Source organism: Sinocyclocheilus grahami, unplaced genomic scaffold (genome assembly GCF_001515645.1).
Source record: "Sinocyclocheilus grahami isolate Dianchi unplaced genomic scaffold, SAMN03320097.WGS_v1.1 scaffold888.1, whole genome shotgun sequence".
In the NCBI taxonomy this organism is placed as follows: Eukaryota; Metazoa; Chordata; class Actinopteri; order Cypriniformes; family Cyprinidae; genus Sinocyclocheilus; species Sinocyclocheilus grahami.
The window spans coordinates 915,441-933,034 of NW_015506067.1; the positions used below are offsets into that span (position 1 = coordinate 915,441).

The 17,594-nt window shown below is 36.5% G+C and overlaps 1 protein-coding gene across 1 annotated transcript in view; it reads right to left on the reverse strand.

The window, feature by feature from the left end:
• Positions 1-3,394: 3,394 nt before the first annotated feature.
• Positions 3,395-17,594, reverse strand: part of pkn1b (protein kinase N1b) — a 37,885-nt gene continuing 23,685 nt past the window's right edge. Inside the window, exons 6-21 of the mRNA XM_016248714.1 lie at positions 15,939-16,171; positions 15,062-15,171; positions 14,825-14,968; positions 14,189-14,264; positions 13,784-13,913; positions 13,618-13,702; positions 12,588-12,682; positions 12,311-12,383; positions 10,463-10,554; positions 10,046-10,222; positions 9,628-9,690; positions 9,462-9,538; positions 7,237-7,379; positions 5,959-6,066; positions 5,793-5,873; positions 3,395-5,043 (exon numbers count right to left, since the gene is read on the reverse strand). Coding sequence (XP_016104200.1) covers positions 4,840-5,043; positions 5,793-5,873; positions 5,959-6,066; positions 7,237-7,379; positions 9,462-9,538; positions 9,628-9,690; positions 10,046-10,222; positions 10,463-10,554; positions 12,311-12,383; positions 12,588-12,682; positions 13,618-13,702; positions 13,784-13,913; positions 14,189-14,264; positions 14,825-14,968; positions 15,062-15,171; positions 15,939-16,171 — 1,891 coding nt within the window. The 3' untranslated portion in view covers positions 3,395-4,839. The remainder of the gene's footprint in view (positions 5,044-5,792; positions 5,874-5,958; positions 6,067-7,236; positions 7,380-9,461; positions 9,539-9,627; positions 9,691-10,045; positions 10,223-10,462; positions 10,555-12,310; positions 12,384-12,587; positions 12,683-13,617; positions 13,703-13,783; positions 13,914-14,188; positions 14,265-14,824; positions 14,969-15,061; positions 15,172-15,938; positions 16,172-17,594) is intronic.

Here is a 17,594-nt window from a genome sequence, read left to right on the forward strand (position 1 = left end):
CCAATAATCTGTGACCAATATTTTATATGTAGATTGATTTCTCTCTAAACTGTTTCTCAAGCGCGTTGTCTCATCACTGCTGCTGCGTGAATATGACGTATCAAAACACAACTGGGATTAAAGTCCAAAAGCTGACTTGAAATAACCTAACAAATCAATCGGGGCTAAAGCTGTTCCATTAACGGTAAATTAAATTCACACAAACTCACTAATTTGAGTGAGTGAGTGACGTGACATGTGCACACACACAGCAGTGAACACACACCCAGAGCAGTGGGCAGCCATTTATGGTGCTGCGCCCGGGGAGCAGTCGGGGTTCGGTTCGGCCTTGCTCAAGGGCACCTCAGTCGTGGTATTGAAGGGGGAAGAGAGTGCTGTACATTCCTGCCGGACCTGAGACTCGAACTCGCACCTTTTGGGTTACGAGTCCGACTCTCTAACCATTAGGCCACGACTTGTGCACGCTTATTCTTATGCAGACCTTAATGTCGATCATGGATCAAATCGATCCACCATGACAAACAGCAAATATATCTGTGTTGTTTAATGCATTTGAGACGTTGTATTTTCCTCAGTGCATAACTGACATGTCACAAGTATATTTTTCATCTGTAAATGTTAGAAAGTCATGCAAATATATCCATTTTGCTGTCAGGGGTGGGCGAGGCTTACGCGAGTGAACGAGCACTGCTGCGCGCATGCGTATCAAATGTAAGCTAGTAGGCTACAGTACTAATTACTAAGCTCAAATGAGTTAATGTGGGTTTCTTACAGCAGTTAAAATGTAGTCATTTTCTTTTATTATTTATTTTCATTTTTAATTCAGTGATTTTAACTTTTAATTTAGTTATTTTAATGCTTTAAAGAGCAATTTTAGATTGTAATATTCTAATGTTCTGCTATCTGTTCTGCAAACTATAAAAGGTACAGCTGTAATAAAACCAGAGAGAAAGGCTGCATGGCTAGAAAAGAAAAAAAAGTCAAATAATAGTATGTAATAACAATAGTAATAGTAATAGTATAAACTGAGACAGTTGTAATATCATTATGTTCCTATTGGTCAGTAGATGAGCTTAGCTTAGCCTGACAGTTAAACTGCTTTAGACCAGGTTAGTTTCCCAGCATAAGTTGCCACAGTGACTAAGCTTGATCTAAGCCTATGTTAAATTTGCTTAATGGAACCAAATCATTTGACAATGAGTCAGACTAACTGAAACAAGCCTGGCTTATCTGGTTAACTTGTTTTATGAAACAGGCCTCAAGGCATGAAAAGGCCTCCATTGCATCGAATTGCATCGAATCGCATTGTGTTGAATCGAATCGAATCGAAATCGGATCGCACTGCATCGTAATAGGGGTGAATCATATCGCATCGGTAGCTGCTTCATATGTATCTTTAATGTATCGTATCGTTGGCTATGCATCGAGATGTGTATCGTATCGGCCTGAGTCATGAGATGCACATCCCTAATACACACTCACACACACACACACACATAATACACTAATTAAAAATGTGATTAATAAAACTATATAGACAAAGAATAGCCTAATGACAAACACAAGAGTTACTAAAATTTTAACATTGAAATAAACAGAAAATATAAAAAAATATTTTAAAATATAATAAAATACTATAATGGTAACTGAAATAAACATTAATAAAACTATATAGGCATATTTAAAAAAAAAAAATAATAATTTAACTTAGATTAAAATTAAAACAGGAAATATAAAAATAAAATGAATCCAAAATATTAATTAAAACTAGAATAGTATCTCAATAATACTAAAATAATACTGATTACTGCTTTTACTTTGGATTAAGTATATGAACAAACCCCTAAGCCTAATTGTTATACTTTAGTATTGTAAAAATCTAGTTTCTAACATTAAAGTTTGAACACGTTCAACAATGTTGTAGGTACTTTACCAGCACTGCCAGCTCGATCATCTCCGATGAAGAGTGCAGTAATTTGTTATGATTTCTGCAAAGACACTCAGATGTCAACTGTGTGGAAAAATAATAAATCTGCAGAATATTTTATGTGATGAGACCAGAACACACTTGAGCCTGTGCAGAACGAGGCAGGAATCTAAACCAGCTGCTGCAATCATTGAGAGATATTTAAAAACATCATGCAATTTAATCACTTTAGTCTGCTCTGATGACATTCAATTAACTCTCGTCAGATGTTTTGGTTAGTCTGGAGCAAGTTCATTTGGACTGTGCATTTTCAGTCTGTCTTGAGTGGCCTCTTTACATTGAATCATCACAAACTACCGGGAAAAATACAAGAGTGGAAAGATAAATGTTTTCTACTCTTGTTCTACTCTCACAATCTTTTCAGGGTTTCTCAAACTTTTTTGAAGGACCTATTTCACATAACCTCTGCTGTTATGTCGCTTTTAAATTCCTTTTCTTTTTCTAATGAAAATGCATTATACATTACTGGTTATCTAAACATTCTAAAAGCAAGATTTTTTAATAAATCTTAAAATAAAAAATCTAAAAAATAAGCTCTGATAGTTTACTGCCACCGTTCTGCAATGATTAAGTATTAACATGACCATCAAGATGCATTAGCAGTTTCACTACAAATGTGACATGACCAAATGCATCACTGCCTACCTGCGTAGGTAGTTTGAGTGATCAAATCCAAATGTTTCTTCAAGATGAATCTTACCCGGATTTATATTTAGCATGTAAAAAGGGGCTATTGTACCATTGCAAGATACTTAACCACAACTGAAATTAATGTGCCGTAGGCCACTTTTGGTAAAAATGCATGTCATGTTACTGGAGTTTAGTACATTGTGATTTGCTTGGAAAAAGCCAAATTATGGAGCAGATAAACAATGACTCAGTGCATGAGGGAGAATAAGATATAGGAGTGTAGTTTGTTCACAGAACAACATGACCTCCTATTTTACAGCTCCATCTCTTGGTCTCCATGGATACTTTCTCCTTCTTTCCTCTAGGGAATAATGAGACATTATCTCAAAGTGCTTCAAACCATCCCTTCATCATGTTTTAAGCAAGTTCCTCACAGTACGCTTAGTGGTTTATTTGCTGACGTTACGGACAGTCCTGCAACCTTCACTCTACAATTTTCATAATAAATTGTTGATGGAGTAAATAATTTGATGTGAATGTGTATGTGTTGGGATGTTCACATATTACCTTTAGTTTGTAGACATCTGTGTGGGATTGATCTTTATATTCTGCTCCTGTTCAGTTTCATCCTGCAACACTCATAATCCTAATTATTTCCTGTTTGATAAAAAAAAATTTTTTTCCCACAATTGGACTGGGGAAAAAATCATTCACTCCTCCCTTCAAATTCATTAAAGAGACCATGAAAAAAAATACGACCTCCATTGTCCCAAAAGAGTTGAATTGTTTAATATAGTAATATTCAGGCATAGCATTTCCATAGTTAAAGTTTCAGTGAGAAAGAAAAACAGAATCTCTAAAAAATACAAATCTAGAGGTTGATGCTGCCTTTCATTAAGGGACATGCTCATGACACAGTAAACGCATACAAACTCAAGGATCCCAAAACAACCAAGACCTGACACAACAGTGTTTCCACTACTCTCAAACTCTCTGCCGCCCTCGTCTGGTTAAATGAGTGTATTACAGAAGTAAACAGTCTCTGGATTGTGTGTGATATATGGAAACATTGGTCAAAAAGAAAATGGAGACAAAAAGACAGGATAAGGGAGAATTCGGTGAGCCATTTTACTTGGGTCAGTACCATGAAACTGTACTCTGCTAGTCAACAAGCTCCCATAGAGCGCTGCAGTGATGTGTTTTTGAAGGCCGGCAACCCATAAGTTGGCATCACCCTGGTTCCTTCCACAAAAACCCAGTATGATTTTTGTCATTAGCTTTTGGATAATTGCAGAAAATAAGCTCTGTGGCCAACAAAAGTTTATGATTTTTACACATTTTGTTCATTTTGATAATCTAACAAATTATATGAATTTTGAAGCCTAAATATAATCACTAGAAGTAAACAGCTAAATGTAGGCTATGAATGAACTACACCACTACAGTTTACAGTAGCTATTTCAGTCATTATTTAAAAACTTTCCCCCTGAAAGTTTCATTTGGAATTGTTTGCAAGAGCACAATTATAAATGGAATGAGGCTGTGCAAGCGACTTGTGAGTGGATGAGTTTAAACATCACGCTGAACAGGTAACATCCCCAACAACCTCTGTAGTCCCATTTAGACACCTGTTAACAACTGCCCTTTTCAAGACAAGAGGGTATTATTGATGCACTTTATGTTGTAAGATAAAGTGTGAAAATATGTTGAGCTTGTGTTAACCCCAGACCTTATTTTAGACATTTAACCAAAAACTTCACAATGATGGAACCAGAAGTGCTAAAATGTGCACTGGCCTACACAAATTGGTCATCCCTGCAGCACTCCATTCACAAGATTAATGACTTCATTAGCATCTGGTTCTAAGGATAATGTCATGAATGAGGCTGACTGACCATTTGAAAATCCTGCCTCATTGCAAACAGGGCAACAAAACATCTTGGCCGCCAGCTTTCAGAGCTTCACATTATGCGGTATTCTTGAATCTCTTCACGTATGATGTACCTCCTACAGTCAGATGGAGTCATTTCCTCAAGGTCTAATCACTCTTATGGGCCCAGTACACTTACTCTATTTATGGTTTCATGTTGAACAAACCCATGTACCATTGGCAGGAAGCCTCTGAGGAAGTGTCAGTCTTCACACCAAGCAGCCTTGATGGGGACTAGGATGCAAAAACCACATCTCCCATACCTAGCAGCGTCAGTATGCACACTCGTGTCCTAGCAGAAGTCAGAGACATAGTCAAAGTCCCTGAAGTAGTCCTGGTCTTTCCGCGATAGGGTCCGGCGTTCACGAGGAGGCGTCAAGGTCGGCGCTTCGTTCGTAAACTCAGCATCAAAGTTACTGACATCTTCCTTTCCCTTCACTGCAGGAACGAAAGGAGGAGGAACTCTCCTCTGCAAAAGCGCATCCCAGTCTATATTCTACAGAGCGAGAGAAGATGATTGAGTCACATCATCACTAAGATTGTAACTTTGGCATTATTGTACGGAGTCCCTAAAAGGACATGGCAATGAAACAAAATATGAGATGTGAAGAAAAATGCAGATGTTTTCTCAGAGTGCAATACTTTTGTGAGAGTATGCCAAAGTTTCTTGGGGGAATGCAATACTTTTGTGAGAAAATGCAAAGTTTCTGAGGGGAAGCAATACTTTTGTTAGAGAATGTAAAGTTTCTTGGGGGAACGCAATACTTTTGTAAGAAAATGTAACTTTTCCTGTGGGAATGCAATACTTTTGTGAGAAAATGTAAAGTTTCTTGGGGGAACGCCAGCGAAGGATCGCACGCAACTTTTTTTGAACAAATGCAAATGATTTGAGCGAGTGCACCTTTTTTTAACAACCAAAAAATGGCTGTTTCGTGGTCTGTTGAGGAAGTACAGACGTTCCTCTCCTTGATAGCAGAGGAGCGGATCTAGCAACCGCTTGATGGGGCAATGTGTATAATCCCGCCCACTCTAAAGCGGTACTAAACTGAAGAGGAAACGTAAACAGAGCTGTGCTGAGCCATACTGTGGAGTGGAAAGCACCAAAAGTTTCTCTGTGTAACATAAACATTTTGCAAGGGAACACAAAAGTATTGAAATACAATATTTCTTCCCATCTCATTTTTTTTATCATACCCCCATCTATTTAGGGACTCAGTATTATTGTGGCAAGTAAAGTCTACATACTCTAAAGAAGGGTTGTTTCTTGATGTCCTCTGCGTCTCTCTCACTGGAGCCCAGTCGTTTCTCAGGATTACGCCTCAGCAGCTAATAATGAAAAACAAGGAAATGCCTTTCAGTTAGCAAACACAGCTAATCAGAGAACAGCTTTGGGAAAAAATAAGAGTCTTACCCGTCTCATGATACCAATGGCCTCGGTGGAGAGGAATCTTGGGTAACGTACTTCATCATTTACTATGCTGTCGAACACCTCCTCCTCATCGTCACCTGGGAACGGTGACTGGGCAGACACAGATTATGCATCAGAAATTTTTATCAGATTATTCCTCAGAAAATAAGACTTTGTATTTTAACACTTTGAATCTGCAAAGGTATGTTGATTTAAGAATGTTTAGATGTTTGTACAGGAAAACAAACAAAATACTGAAAAAAAAATCTTCTGAACTTCAGTAGATTTTGTAAGATTTATGATTCAATCAAGAAAAAAAGAACACTGGAAAACAATATAATAAAATATTGCACAAACACACACCTCTCCAACCAGCATCTCATAAATAAGCACACCAAGACCCCACCAGTCCACAGCTCTGGTGTAGGACGTGTCTGTTAGAATCTCAGGAGCAAGAAACTCTGGAGTCCCACAAAATGTACTGGTTCTGTCGCCATGACCCATTCCTACAGGACAGAAGATAAAAGCAAGACATTGAAAAAAACAGAAAGAAGGAGCAAAAAGGAGATTACGTGCATCTTTTTTGCAGTATGTGAAAGCCCTCCGGTTCTAACCGACCAGCTCACTCAGAGTGTTTCTAGCATGAGAGGCGGACATGCTAACTAGGACGCTAAAGGCCTCAGCCTCTAGGGCAGGGGTTCTCAAAGTCTACATTCAAAGGTCCAAATCTGAATTTTCATCAGTGTCAAAGGTCTGGACCAGAACAATTGGTTATTACAAAACTTGTTTTTAATAAACATACATAACATGCATAACAAATAAACATTAATAAAAAAGAACAATAAAGTGCAAAAGTGGCAAAACAATTAATTTAAGTGTCAGCAATAGAGGTCGACCGATAAGGGGTTTTCTCTGGCCGATGCAGATATTTAGAAATCAGTTCAGCCGATGGCCAATATGCTGATTTTTTGGGGCCGATATGTTTGGCCGATTTATTTTTCTGTATCTCATAAAAGCGAGTTTGAGTAAATGATTATTGCAGGGCACAAGATGGGAAATTTTTATCAGATTATTCCTCAGAAAATAAGACTTTGTATTTTAACACTTTGAATCTGCAAAGGTATGTTGATTTAAGAATGTTTAGATGTTTGTACAGGAAAACAAACAAAATACTGAAAAAAAAATCTTCTGAACTTCAGTAGATTTTGTAAGATTTATGATTCAATCAAGAAAAAAAGAACACTGGAAAACAATATAATAAAATATTGCACAAACACACACCTCTCCAACCAGCATCTCATAAATAAGCACACCAAGACCCCACCAGTCCACAGCTCTGGTGTAGGACGTGTCTGTTAGAATCTCAGGAGCAAGAAACTCTGGAGTCCCACAAAATGTACTGGTTCTGTCGCCATGACCCATTCCTACAGGACAGAAGATAAAAGCAAGACATTGAAAAAAACAGAAAGAAGGAGCAAAAAGGAGATTACGTGCATCTTTTTTGCAGTATGTGAAAGCCCTCCGGTTCTAACCGACCAGCTCACTCAGAGTGTTTCTAGCATGAGAGGCGGACATGCTAACTAGGACGCTAAAGGCCTCAGCCTCTAGGGCAGGGGTTCTCAAAGTCTACATTCAAAGGTCCAAATCTGAATTTTCATCAGTGTCAAAGGTCTGGACCAGAACAATTGGTTATTACAAAACTTGTTTTTAATAAACATACATAACATGCATAACAAATAAACATTAATAAAAAAGAACAATAAAGTGCAAAAGTGGCAAAACAATTAATTTAAGTGTCAGCAATAGAGGTCGACCGATAAGGGGTTTTCTCTGGCCGATGCAGATATTTAGAAATCAGTTCAGCCGATGGCCAATATGCTGATTTTTTGGGGCCGATATGTTTGGCCGATTTATTTTTCTGTATCTCATAAAAGCGAGTTTGAGTAAATGATTATTGCAGGGCACAAGATGGTAATAGTAGTAGTAGTAGTAGCCTAATTCATAGTAATAATACATGGCTCAAAGCACCTTCTCAAAACAGTTCTTAAGCATGCTTTTTGTTTATGTTTGCTGACAGACACCAGTGTTTCCCACAGACTTGCAAATGCAAATTCATTCTCTGCCAGCAGGAGGCGCTGTTGGAGCGGAGCTATAGCGGTTTCCCCGGTAACGGCTGTAATCAAATACAAAGGCCACAAATAACTCAATGTATGGTAAACACTGGACACTGCTATAAGTCAAATGTCCATAATCTAAGTGATAACAAAAATAAATAAATAAAAAATTACTCATATTAGCGGTGAAATGTCGTCCGATTATGTCAAACGTCACATGACTGGATGTCATGACAACAAATGTCATGAAGGAAAAGTTTCAATATCTCGCCTTCGCTTTCATTTCGGACCATCTCCAAAAAGACATTTAAAAACTAAACATATGATTTACAAGTTTAACATGCGTTTATCAAAGTAGGAAATAATTAGTGTTCTTGAAATACGAAATGGAGGCGGGTCCAGAGTGAATTCACTCCGGGACCGGATCCGGACCGGAGTCCGGACTTTGAGAAGCACTGCTCTAGGGTTAAACCGTGTCTACACCGGACACGACAGTTGGCCTCCGTTACACTCATCCCCCCTAAAACTCATTCCCATCCGGGTCACGGCACCAATGTACCCCCTCCAATTCTACTCAACCCCCTCCGAGCAGAATTTGAACTGGCATTTCTTGCATGGGAATCGGGCGTGCAAATAAACACACTAAGGAGCGCAGCCTCTAGCATCAGTTGCTAATGCGCCTCTTGAGATCAGAGGAGTGAGGTTTACCTGCACAGCTCTTAACAGCTGGCCTCTGTCACATATACAATGCAGTGCATTTGACATGACCTTCCATTTCCAGTGTGATAAATTAAGTTTTATTTTAAATAAACTGGTGATTTTTAGCCTTTTGTCTCAAAATAACTGTTTTTATATCTGACCATTAGTTTTAAACTTTCTATTCAACAAAGAATCCTGAAAAATTAAATGCATAACATTATCCACAAAAATATGAAGCAGCACAACTGTTTTCAACATCAAATAATCAGAAATGTTTCTTGAGCCGCAAATCAGCATATTAGAATAATTTCTGAAGGATCATGTGACACTGAAGACTGGAGTAATGATGCTGAAAATTTAGCTTTGCATCACAGGATTTTTGCAAATACATTTTAACATATATTCACATAGAAAACAGTTATTTCAAATTGTAATAATATTTCACAATATTGCTGTGTTTACTGCTTTTTTTTTTGGTCAAATAAATGCAGCTTTTGTGAGCATAAGAGACTTCTTTTAAAAACATTTTAAAAATCATACCGACCTTAAAGCCTGAATGGTAAAGTTATTAAAAATAGTATGCCATTAGCAGCACATCCGGTCATTCACTCTGATCTAGCAGTGAACAAACATCATGTTCTTTCTCCATCAGCTCCATCAATATCATTACAGAAGGTACAGTCTGTGACTCACCCTCTTTACAAAGACCAAAGTCTGCGATCTTCACATAACCTTCAGTATCCAGCAGCAGGTTATCCAGCTTCAGATCTCTGACAAACACACAGCCACAGATGCAAGAATTAACTATAACTTTTACTAACTCGAGTTCATGAAAACAGCTGTATTTGTGTTTACTCACCGATACACAATCTTATTATCATGAAGAAACTGAAGCCCCAAAACCACACATGCAGAATAAAACCTGCATCACACATACAAACAAACACACACATATATATATATATGAAGAATACAGTAAAACACTTTATATACACGTGAATACAGGAAAAAAACATCCAAAGTGCACTACGGGAAAAAAATAAGCTTTTCATGCAATGGTCAATCATAAAATCTTTAGATACATTTTTTGGAAGTGTAATATTTAAGCATAACATTTCAGAAAACCAATAATACAAAACTATTGTGATTAGTCAACTGGGAAATATGGTGGAATCTTTTAAATTTTTCATTAGTTGAAAATTTTACCCAATTTACCTGTGATGTACAGTAACGATTACTAGTGTTGCATGTTAACTAGGTGAGATAATCACACTTACACAGAGCGTGTTTCAGAGAAGACGTCTGCGTGTATGTGCATCATCAGGTCTCCGCCGGCCGTGTACTCCATGACAAAACACACATGTTCTGGCGTCTGAAAACACGCAAACAGGTTGACCAGGAACGGATGCCGTGTGCTGTTCACCGTCTCAAAGATTCGCTTCTCGCACATCAAACTGGAAGAGAGTGGAGAGAGTTAAGCCTGAACACTAAACGGATAGCCTGTAATGTGTACTTTTGCATTTTAAGAAAAAAAATCACTTTGTGCTAGTTATATTTATGCTTAATGCAAGAAACGAAATATTTGCACGTTATTTTTACTAGGAAACAATAAAAATATCAAGCAAGCAGAAAAGTGCACAAACTGTTAAAAAAGCTATTTTTATCTCACGCTAAAATTGAATTAAGTTCCTCACCTTTCCACCTCGTCTCGTGCCACAATGTCCCCTTTCTTCAACGCTTTGATGGCATACACCTTCCCTGAGCGTTTGTATTCGGACAGCAGCACCTGGAAACACACACATATATCATGCTTAACAGACACTTGAATCTTCATTCACACCTGGCTCTTTGCAAGAAATTGTGTCTTAAATAGAGATGATAAAAAAAATTCTCTCATTGCTTTTGTTGTTAATGCAATGCAAAATTTGAGAAGCAAAACCACTGTTTTAAATTAGTTTTGTGTAGGACTTGCTAGCAGTGTAGTAATTTGTAAAACTGTATAAAAGACTAAAATCTAAATTTTAATTAGACAGGGAACTAAAAAAAAAATATATATATATATATATATATATATATATATTCTCAAAATAATATTTAAAATATTAACAAAAATACAATAATATTATTGTATAAATAATACTAAAATAACACTGCTTGCAAGACAAATTGTTCCTTAATTTTTACAGAAAAATGTGTCCAGTAAGGAAAAGAAAACTCATTTTTTCCTCAAAGATGCAAGCAGTAACAAAACTATTAAAAAACTTTTTTTTATTGAAATAAATTTTTTTTATATAAAAATATTACTAACTGAAACAAAACTCAAAAAAGTTCAAGGACTAAAATTTCTAAAACTGAAATAATACAAAAACAAAAAAAACAAATAAAAATGCTGAAAACGTAAAATTACTAAATCTTTAAATGAAAAAGAAAGCTGAAAAATCTAAAAATAAAAACAAATTAATATATTATCAAAAACACTACTGAAGTATATGAATAACACTGCTTGCTAATTTTTACTAGTCGGTAGGGATGTAACGATTAACCGCGAGCCGGTTGAAAATCGATTCAAATATGTGACGATTCAAATCGGTTGAGATGCCAAACAAATCGCGATACAATTGGAGTAGGAGTTTATATGAATGTATCTCTGAGGGGAACTGACTGTCTTTAGAAAAGTTTAGATGGTATTTTCTTTTCATCTTGCTTCTGAACGATGCGAATTAAAGTAGTGTTCATTAGTGCAGCTCTGCTTTGTTTACAGCGGAAACCCAGGAAACACGATCATTGCTATTCATAAGTGCCACCTGCTGGCAGAGAGTGCATCTGCGTCTCATTCAGCTCGTCTGCGGTTTTCGTTCAGATATGTTTATGTAGTATAGTTTCACAAAACTAAAGTCAGACCATTCTGTTGTTCCTTCAAATTTCAAAATTATACAGTCTAATTTAGATTAAAAACTGCTCATGTTTCATGTATGCAGCATCTTTGTTTGGATCATGATTAAAATGCAGTGGTTGCCTCTAATTTTAAATGGAAAGAGCACAGACAAAGCCTTAGTTTGTTCATATTCGGATATTTATTTTATTTGTGTAACTTGCTTATTTGATTTGGGGTTTGTTTTAAAATTTCAATTTATTCTTGTTATATTTCAATTTCACAAAGAAACGTGCAGCAATAGCCTAATAAAAGGACACCTTCTCTTTCACTGTATAATGCCTTCAATTTCATTTTGTTAAAAAAAATCGCGAGATAATCGAATCGTGAGTTGAGTGAATTGTTACATCCCTACTAGTCAGTTTGTCCAGAAAAACCGTCAACTAGTCAGAAAGTGTAAAAATTGTGGTAAAATATGTTAAATGCAGAATGCCACACTCGTAGCTGAAAGCATAATCAAATTAGGCAGAATATTTAAAGCAAGCACAGGAAAAATTAAACTAAGTGTTGGTGGATGTGTAGGAATTTGTGAATTTGTGAAGTATCTGTGTTGATTCTGTCTGACTAGCTGCTTTGCTAATAGTTTTGCCACTGAACATGTTCCAGTTACCTTGCCAAAATGTCCTCGGCCCAACACTGCGATCATTTGGAAATCCTGAAGACACAGAGAGCTTTTGGACGGCCTGCACACACACACACACACACACAGAGAGAGAGAGAGAGAGAGAGAGAGAGAGGCCGGATGTAATTAAACTGAAAGGAAAGAGCTGGTGTGAGGTCAGAAACAACATCGCAGGCATCATGTACGTGTGAATGTGTGTGTGTTTGTTTCATGCCGTGTCTTGGCCTGCTCTGGAAAACATATTGTGTGCTGGTGGGATGTGTACCTGCGCTGGGAGTTATGGGAACTGGTCCTGACAGCCCTCTCCGGAGGAGCGGGATCAGGAAGAGAGACCGGCTCAGACACTGGGGCAATGTCCACCTGAGAAACAGATTATTAACATTATTAACAAATTATTAATAATTAATCATTTCCTTTTTGTTATATTCATTTATTGTTATTAGCTTAGCTTACATTATTTCATTTCCTTTATTTTGCACATATTATTTGACTTTAATTGCTAATATATTACTGGTGTTACTTTTACTTTTCCCTCATTGTCCACAGCTTAGCTGCAAATGCTTTGGCAATACAAATGTACAGTTCATGCCACTAAAACACATCGCAATTACATCCGAGAAAGAGTTTTCATTCATTGTAAATTATAAATGTATAAAATGAATAAACAAAATCAGTGCTGTTATGAGGGTTGCAATGTTATTCATTTCCATGGTGCTGCTACATTTAAAAGACAAATGGTAAAATGTCAAAAGTTGACATTTTTAAATAAAATAAATTAAATTCAAATCGTTTAAACAACTGCCTGTAAGTAAATAAATCAAATCAGTGTCGTTATCAAGTTTACAAATGTTATTGATTTCTATGATGCTGCTACACTTGAAAGACAAATTGTAAAATATCAAATTATATATTAAAGAACTGTGTTTGCATTTTAAAATAGAATAAAAAAAAAATAATGGTTTAAATAACTGCCTGTAAATAAATTATTTAACAACACTGTAAACTTCATAACAGCACTGATTTTATTTATTCCTTTGGTGCAGCTACACTTATATAGTTATAAAATATCAAATATAGTTATAAAATATCAAATTCTATATTAAATACGTTTGTTTGCATTTAAGTGAAAATAAATACAATTAAATGGTTTAAACAACTGCCTGTAAGTAAATAAATAAATAAAAATCAGTGCTGTTACGAAGTTTGTAAAACGTTATTCATTTATATGGTGCTGCAACACTCAAAAGACAGAAGATAAAGTAATTAATACATGAAATAAAGTCTCTCAGGTTTACCGTGTTTGACGTCTGCGTGTTTTTCCTCGTCACAGACGGGGGAGAGTCGTCGTCCAGCTGGATCTTCTGGATGGAAATCTCACTGCTGAGGAACGTGTGAAGTTCATGACAGCGTTCGGGATCAATGTCAGGTGATCAGGCATGTGTTTGCGGTGTGTTACAGTACCTGCTGTTGTGTGTGTTGCTGTGATGTGTGTAGCTGTGTGTGGAGGAGCTCATGGGAATGGCGTTCTTCAGCAGACGAACCCATGTCGCCATGTCCACGTTCATCTGTTTGGCGCGCAGGAACGCTTTACCTGAGCAAACAAGCATACAATAACTAACTTCATATAATTTAATATATGCTCATGCTATTTAGAAAGGTTTTTGGAGACTAAAATAGATGAGCTATATAGATAAATAGATTAAGTTTTTATCATTTTTAAGTACATTTTACATAATGTATATCTAGATTTTTGCAGCATATACATCCATATCAAACTTCATACTGATTTTGCATGGGATTCATCTTTTGTGTGTAGTGTTTTTTTCCCCCAGCATGCACTGCTAGCAGGCAGTGCATGTGATTTACCCTGCTGTTTGGAAAACACCTTCCTCTGCCGCTGTAGACGTGGACCTCGCTCTATCACAGGGTTGAAGAACATCACCTGTAACAGACATGCGTGAATACAAACCATGTTTCATTCTAGTAAAGCATGAGGCCAATATAAGAAGCTTTAAGTGCAAAAATACATTGAAAAAATGGAAATAAAGAAATGAAGATGTAATATGTAATAATAAATAATAGTATTGTAATTTTTCAGTTGTAATATAAAATAAATACTCATTAACAATGCTATTTTCATTATTTAGGTTTTATATATATAATTTTATAGCCCTAAAAACAAGCACAGCAAACCAGGAATTATTTTTAAACAGCATTTTTAAATCAATCACAATTATGTTTCATCAGAAAGTTTTTTTGCATTCAAAAATTGTATTAATTCATTGATTATTAAATAAACATTATTTTCAGTTTTGGTTCTCAGCTTAATGAAAACTTTAACTTTGACTTCGGTGTTTTATTAAAAAATGAGAGAGAGAGGATGACTACTAGTACTTTTGTCATTGTTTTGATGTAAACACCACCAAACAGCCTAAAACTCATGCAAATTGCATTTAGTACAGATTTTTCGACCATGTTTGCCCCGTTTGTGTGTATTTGTACCTCTGCGAGCAGCAGTCCCTGCGGTTCGAGCTCCAGTTGTATTCGGTGTCTCTGATTGTCCAGAAAGTCCTCCAGCTTCAGGTACTTGAGCGCGCAGAGCGAGCGATAGTCCCTCCAGTACACCGCGATCTCCATCTCTCTGGACTGAACCAGTACATCAGCTGAATATCTGAGCGTGTACTGAGAGAGAGAGAGTGTGTGTGTGTGTGTGTGTGTGTGTGTGTGTGTGTTACTCACTCTCTCCAGCTCCAGAGTGAAGGTCTGATCCCACGTCTGTTCACCAACACTCCTCCAGCACGTCTGTCCCACCACACAGTTCTCCAGCTTCAACACGGCGCTCATCTCCACTAAACACACGCGAAAAACACACCAGACGGTCACTTACTGTCGCTAAATACATCCATCAACAAAACACTCTACTTACAATACTTTAAAAGGCTTATGGAAAAATAATCATCTTTTTGTGCACTTTGGACATGAGTTTGAGGCTATGTTTGAGACACACTGAATTTCAAAACTTTAAACTAGTAAATTCAGAAGATGTATTAAAATAAAAACTGCAAAAATTACTTTATAAATATTAATATTTAGACGTCACATCTGAGAGCTCATTAACATATGACCGCCCACATCTCAAACTTTTGGAATAATTAGTTGTTGTTTTTTTAAAAGAAATCTCTTCTGCTCAAGAAGGCTGCATTAATTTGATCAAAAAAATACAGTAAAAAAGTGAAATAATATTACAACTTAAAATAACTATTTTCTGTGTGAATATATTTTCAGCATCATTACTCCAGTCTTCAGCGTCACATGATCCTTCAGAAATCATTCTAATATGATGATTTGCTGCTCAAGAAACATTTCTGATTGAAAACAGTTGAATATTTTTGTGGAAGCTGTGACATTTTATTTTTCAGGATTCATAGTTTAATGAAAATTCAAAAGAACAGCATTTATGTGAAATAGAAATCTATTGTAACATTATAAATCCCTTTACTGTCACTTTTGATTAAGTGAATGCATCCTTGGTTAATAGAAGTATTAATTTCTTTAAAAAAAAAAAACCAAACACTGGAACTGCATCTGTCCGTAGAGAATTAAACAGGACACTCACAGGACAGCTCTTCGCTCTTGCTGGGAATCTTCAGGCTGAAGCTACTGTTTCTGCTGCTCAGAGTGAGTTTGAAGGGTCGGCCGTCTCCGGGACTGAAGTGAGGCAATACCACTGGAGACGCGCGACTGCGGCCCGGGACGACCTCCAACAAGCCCACACACCCCAGCAGACGCACCTGCAGTGTCCCTGAGCGGGACAGGCACATCACACGGTCAGCATGAGGACGCCGCATTCGACATGACATTTACATTACAGTTTTTTTAGGTGATGACTCTCTAAAACGTGAAATAAAAACACAATAATATTTCACCCAAAAAAAAAAAAAAAAATTTAATCTTGCATTTAAAAACAAAACAAAACAAGAGGCCTATTTTAGGACCATTAGGAGCCCATTTTTTTTGCATTGTGAAATTTGATCCCCATTACATGAATTTTTCACCATTACGAATAATTATAATACTACCATTAAGTATAAATACTTTCATGTTTTCATCAGTATTATAGTCTGTTTTATTATAGCTATTTTTTTGCCACTGCAGTCATGAAACAGTGAATTTTTCACATTACAGTAATTACGATTGAGTAAAATGTGTTTAATTAAATAATATAAATAAAGAGCTAATTAAATATATAATAATGGTTTAATATTTTATTAATTTCTATTAATAATACAATTTATGATTAAATTAATTTCATTTATAAAAATATTTTGTAATAATATTTTATAATATATTATTATCAGTGTTTTTACCACTGCAGTCATGAATGAATTACTTCTTTACTATCATAAAGTACATTTTGTGTAGATTTGTTTTTATATAGTTTTTAAAGCAAACAATTTTTTTTCTTTCTTTTGATGTTTACAATATCCTAATATCGTAATCAACTGAGATTTTCACATTACTGTATTAGAATTAGGGTTAAAGGGGTCATATGATGCTTTTTTAAAGATCATTATTTTGTGTATTTGGTGTAACAGAATATGTTGACATGCTTTAATGTTCAAAAAACACATTATTTTTCAAATACTGTACATTATTGTAGGTCCTCTATGCCCCGCCTCTCTCAAACGCTTCGTTTTCTACAAAGCCCCTCCTTCCGACAAGTGCAGTCTGCTCTGATTGGCCAGCTGACCCAGTGCATTGTGATTGGCCGAACACCGCAAGCACTCGTCGGAAATGTAACGCCCCTTACCATAATCGCGAGCTTCATCTTTCAAAATAAATGTAAAGACAGAGCCCGAAAGGGGAACAGAGTCGTGTGACAGACACAGTGATGAAGCTGGTATGTGTTTGCAGTACACAAGCCACGGTTAAGACAACTGACTCCACAGTGATGTGACCCCCCCCCTCTCTCTCTCTCTCTCTCTCACACACACACACACACACACACACAAACACGATGCGCAAAACTCTGCATTTGAACAGTCAATAGCAAATACCAGATTGTCATAGCAAAGTCAGAATGACCTCCTCTCCTAGGTTCACGAAACGGTCGTCCATAAAATGCATTGCTGTTCTGTTGTAAGTAATCTTAAAGATTCCTAAATGCATCTACTTCCGGAAGGCCAAATAAAGTGCTTTTGCTCTCACACTGAAACACACAGCGTCTCCCTGACATGCTGCTTCAACACTAACTGAGGTTACTGAAACCACG